The 5,560-nt window shown below is 43.8% G+C and overlaps 1 protein-coding gene across 1 annotated transcript; it reads left to right on the plus strand.

The window, feature by feature from the left end:
* MYCBP (MYC binding protein) lies at nt 1–5,560 on the plus strand. Its single transcript, XM_059830910.1, has 5 exons — nt 1–35; nt 288–360; nt 2,189–2,237; nt 2,978–3,107; nt 5,462–5,560. Exons 1-5 carry the CDS (start codon nt 21–23, stop codon nt 5,504–5,506), a joined length of 312 nt encoding a protein of 103 aa, XP_059686893.1. The 5' UTR covers nt 1–20; the 3' UTR covers nt 5,507–5,560.

The following is a 5,560-nucleotide window of genomic DNA, read 5'->3' on the forward strand; positions in this document are numbered from 1 at the left end:
GCAGGCGCGGTGAGGGTTAGATGGCGCATTACAAGGTAGGAGGGAGCGAGCGAGCCCGCCAGCCAGCCCGGGGCAGCGCGAGGTTGGTGCGGCTTACCGTGTCGTCTGCGTGGAGGGGAAGGCCGCGGACTGGTACCGGCTTGGCCCTTCGTGCTGCCTGCGCGGCGGAGAGGGGGGCCGGCCTGGTCCAACGAGCCGCCTCCGCAGCTGCGGGGGGGTGGGGGGGGGGGGGGGGGGGGCGGCGGGGAGGGCGCCGCCGATCTGACCGTGTGGGCGTCCTCCCTCAGGCCGCGGACTCCAAGCGGGAGCAGTTCCGCCGGTACCTGGAGAAGTCGGGGGTGCTGGACACGCTCACCAAGGGTAAGTCTCCGGCCCGCGTCGTGCCGCCCGAGGGGTCCGTGGGCGGCTGTTGGGGCGCTCCTGCGGGCGGAGGTCGTTCCGCTTGGGGCGTCCCACTCCCGCGGCGTAGCTGCCGCCCTGGCACGGCTGTGGTGTGGCCGCCCCTCGGCCCTCTCCGCCGGCTCCCCGCCTCGCCTCGGCGAGCCGGTCGCTCTTTCTCTTCAGTCTGCGTGGCGGCCGACAGCAGAACTCGCCCGGAAAACGTGTTGCGGCAGCCGAAACCGACTCCGAGCTGGGCGGCGAGGCAGTGCGCGCTGGGGGAGGGCGGAGGACCTCTTTGGAAACGGGGCCTGTGAACGGCGATGCGTTAACTCCTTCCCGGCGGTTCGTGCGGGTCGATTGTCAGAGACGCGTGTGGAACAGAAATGGTAGAGACACGTAAGGAACGGGAAGGCGGTGCCTTACCCCGTACGTGGTGTGTTGGACACCTCTCGTACTCGGCCAGAGTGCTCTTCTCTATGCTTGCTTTTGGAAAGAGCTGTGTTTCTCGGGGGCTGTTTATCTGCCAGAGCTCTCCAGAGAAAGTGAATGCTTGAGGCAAAATAACAGCAAATTTGCTCTTAAAAACACTCGGTTTAGAAAGTCCCTTTCTTGAGTAGAGCTTGGCGCTTTTCCTAAAACTAAGGCACCTGCAGGTTTTGTGAGAGTGACTATCCATATCGTAGTGGAGAAAATGATGATGCTAAACTTGAGCCATAATTTGGCTTTCAGTATGGCTTAGCATCTTTTAAATCTTTCTGAAGTCTCTTTGAGAGCCGTCCAATAATATGTGGAGAAAATCTGTTAATACTCCTGCTTGAAAAATCTGCTGTCTAAAGAGGGAGCATCAGGTCTAGGATGTTAAGCGAATAGGTGCTGTGCTGACTCTCTGCCTGGTGTGTGGGTACCGTTTGTTTTCTTTCTATCATGATACTAAGCATCCTATGGGATGGCAAGTCTTTCAAGTCTTTCAAGCAGCGTGGCATCCTAATTTTGTTTTTAACTTAGGTGCTTAGCTTAAAACCAATTTGGCTGCACAGCTTAGACATCTGAAACTGAGAGAAGGGCATCTAGGTACTTACGAAAGTGGATGTCTTCTATGGCCATGTATGTGCCCCTGTGGGGAGGGGGGAGTGGTTATGTTTGGGAACTTTCTGAGTAGTATTTATGTGACTGAGTTCTCCAGACATGGAGTTGTTAAGTATATGGCTAGTTTTACTTAAGCTGTCAGGTTACTACTGCTTGTGCCTGACCTCTCTGCAGTCTGTTGGCTGCTAGAGCCCCTGTCCGTAGAGATTATCAGTGTCACCTGCTCTGTCAGTAGCCATTTAGTTTTGTAACTGTAGGTGTTTGATGGAGGTTGGCTTTTATGCTGAAAGTTATGTAAGTGGCCATGTTGTCCTGCGGTTCAAAGATGTAGCTTAAGTGGAAGTGAAGTAATGGTTTATGAAGGGGAGGGTCTCAAAATAATTAGGATTTCAATTTTGCTGATGAAAGCCAATACTAGGGTTGCATGTGGAATATGTAAAAATTGTCCAGGCTGGTATGTGTTCCATGCTAAAGTAGCCAGAGACTGTGGTTAGGGGATCAACAAAACTTCTGTCTAGTTGTTACTGGGTGGGATGCTCTGTTTCCTCCTATGCAGCAGACCTATTCTTTATGTCAAAGTATACAGGTGAAAATCTTGTTAAATGGAAAAATGTGCTATAAATGTAGCATCCAACCTGTATGCCTTCTTACTGTTGGTACATGCTTTTAAACCTAGAGTTGCATGAACTTCTTGCAATTGTTGAATATTTTCTATTTGCAGTGTTGGTAGCCTTATATGAAGAGCCAGAGAAACCAAATAGTGCACTGGAGTATCCTTTTTCTCTTCTGTGAATTGTTTGTAGAGACTTCACATGAAACAGCAGTATTGCTTCTGACTTGTAGATGAACTGGAGAGACTTGTTCAGAAGACTTATATTGAGAATGTGGCTTTTATGGATGCATTTTAGCTAATAATTGCATTCTTACAAGCTAAAAAAGTCTGACAGGACACAAGAGAACTGTGCGTATCAGTATGCCAGCAATTATGAAGTTAAGTTATAGGCCTTTACAGAATGTCTTAGACCTGCAGCATTAGATTTGAGTACTTACAGTATTTGCAGCTTCTGAAGTTGGCTTCTTCACACTTTTTTTTTTTTGTCAGTAATATAAGAGGGGAAAAAAATTATGTCTCTTGTTTCTTGCTGTTTTCAAGCAGCCTCAATTTTTGGCTATTGCTTCTATTTGTTTTTGTTATTCCTTTTAACTCTTCAAAACTTCTGTGTTTAAGAGAGGAAAAACAAGAGGGGGTGTAGTAAAACATGAGATTTTTGTCATGTGTGTATTGATGTCTTGTTTTCCTTTTTTTTTTTTAAGGAAGATACCAATGAACTTGAAAAGCTTTCTTATTTTTTGTAATTTCATCCTGTAGAATGAAAAGCACTGTAGTAATATTAAGTGGTTTAATGCAATTTTGGTCACATGTATTGCGTCACTAACTTCATTGTAAGTGTTAAAACTAAAATGCAGTTATGCTATCTAACTGAAAAAATGCTTAACATCTAAATCTCAGCTTTCTGAAGCATCATCTGGGAGCTTCAGCTCCTGAGAATCCAGAAATAGAGGCACTTCGCTTGGAAGTGGCAGAGATGAAAGAAAAATACGAAGCTGTGTTGGAAGAAAATAAAAAACTGAAAACCAAGGTAAAAGTCCACTTAGTGTTCCTCAGTAGTTCCATATTACACAACAGGAAGATTACTTTAATACTTAGAATACAGCTAGGTTTCTGCCATTAGAGTAACTGATAAAGGTTGTTGTGTTGTTTAGTCTCGTGGCTGAGGAATGCTGATAGAATTCATCATAATCAAGATTTTTCTTTATGGGACACTTCTTATATTTTATAACATAGAATAGTTTTGCTAAACTAGGGATTTTATTTAGTTGGTGGAAGTATATGTTATCGAGGCTAATCCCACGCTTTCATTCAGTCCTGTCTGGATGTGTTTAAGTTGTCTGATAATTACGTAGCTCATGCTTCCGCAAGAGTTTTGAAAAAGAAAAAAGCTAATGTATCTATTATAAAGGCTTTCAAAAGGCAAACTGAAGGAGGAGTATTATATATTAGTTTGTGCGACCTGGTGCAGACTTGCATGTGGTGGGATGTTACCAGTGGAGGCACTAGTATCCACGTGGAACAGTAATTTGCATTTTTCAGCTAAAATGACCCTGGTATTCCGCTAACTGCAACAACAGTGGATCTGAAGTGCTAGCTAAGGCAGAGCCATTCTTTAATGGACCTGCAGGCTGTCTGAACCAGCTCTGAGATGTGAACAACTTCCCCTTACGAGAGGGCACTGACTGTAAACCTAACAACACTGAAGAAGGAAACCCTTGAGAACCTTAATAAGCTAGTAGCTTATGTGCTGCTACAGGTTTTCATGTGTTTGTTGGAAGAGGATGGCTGTTATATATGAACATCCCTACGGGTTTTTTACTGGGAGACAACTACCCCGCCTTAGTTCTGGGAGAAGGGATTCTTGGACATTACCCCTTTGTCTTTGCCGTCTAGAGTGCCCTCTTGCTGTCCTAGCAATTCTCCTCCTTCTCTGTTACCCACTGTGAGTCCTTACAGCTACGTTTGTTATTTCTTACTAGGAAATATGGCAAAGAGCAGAATTTTAGGGGGAGTAGCAATAGACCAGCAGTTCACTCGGCGTAGCCGACTTAAAAATGCAACCGATAGTAAGTAGACACATGAAAGCAGAGTAACCTAACCTGGGTCTTTGTTTAAAGAAATCTTTAAAAGAAGTCAAAACTTGTTCCAGGAAAGTAAGCCTTTCCATAATCATGGGTTTATTTGTGCTTTCACCTTCTTCAGCCTTCAGATGATAACTCTTACATGTTTTCCACTATTAATGTTTTTGGTTTTCCCTTTCTTTCCCCTACCACTTCTGCCTGTCATTCTGACATACCGTAGAAGTTCACACGGACAGAATGCAGGGAGAACACTGCCGTTTAGCGCTTTTTAGCAGTCCTCTAGCATAAAATACATGCCTTTAACTGTGTGTTTATTGTTAACTTGAATCATGTCCGAATAGGTGGTGTTCTGTTGCATTCATCTGTGAAGATCTGTTCTTTTCCTTACATCTGTTGGTCAGAATGTCAGGTATTTGGGTGGGGTGGGGCACAGGAAGTCAATAATTAGGCCCTTTGTGGAAAAGAAAACTGATATTGGATTGTGTACTGGCCATCTTCTGTGGTAAAATGTACAAGAACGGCAAAGTGCTATTTTAGTGGTTCTTGTTAGTGGCATAGTGATTGCTGTAATTTAGTGTTGCTACGAGGAACACATAAGTATTTCAATTTTTTTATGTTCTCTGTTTATTTTCAACCTACTCCGCAATTTGCAGGAGAGGGGAAGAATATTAATTGGGGATACTGGACTGGCATATTTCAGAGACTCGGTCCTAATGCTTGAACTGTTTCTGAAGCTTAAGCTTATCTTTAATGTAACTGAGGTCAAGTAAACACCTTCATATGTTTCTTTGGAAATAACTTTACAAGTAAAGGTCATACTTTAGTGCATAATTCCGTAAGCCATACTCTCCAGAAAGCATAACGAAAGCTAGAATGATAACAGGAAATGTTAGTTTGGGTACTGTTGCTATGAGAATGACTGTTTCATTTAATCATATTTCAGTGAAAACAAAGCTTATAAGGCACTGATCATTGTCAGCTGCTATTTGAGATGAAAACTACTTAATGAGACCTAGAACAAGAAACAGGGGCAAAACTAAGGGCAAGACCTGTATGCTTGAAAGTGCATTTAAAAAGCCCCCTTGTTACAGCTGCATGATTATACAAGGTGACAAATGGTTGTTTTGAGGGAAGGGTTACTTTGTTGCCTGATTTGAAAATACTCGCATAAATATCAGTGATGGATTAAAATGCACAAAAAATGGAACACTTCCAGACCAAATGTTTTCTTACCCTTCTTAATGTAGAAAGTGTCTCTGAAATGTTGCAGCTAACTAAATTCCTCTCTTTAAATCCACAGCTGGCTCAGTATGAACCACCTCAAGATGAGAAGCATGGTGAATAACAGTAGTTTCTCCTTTAATGCCTTAACTTAATAAAGGGCTTCCTGAGAACTTCA

Source organism: Gavia stellata, chromosome 29 (genome assembly GCF_030936135.1).
Source record: "Gavia stellata isolate bGavSte3 chromosome 29, bGavSte3.hap2, whole genome shotgun sequence".
Lineage (NCBI taxonomy): Eukaryota > Metazoa > Chordata > Aves > Gaviiformes > Gaviidae > Gavia > Gavia stellata.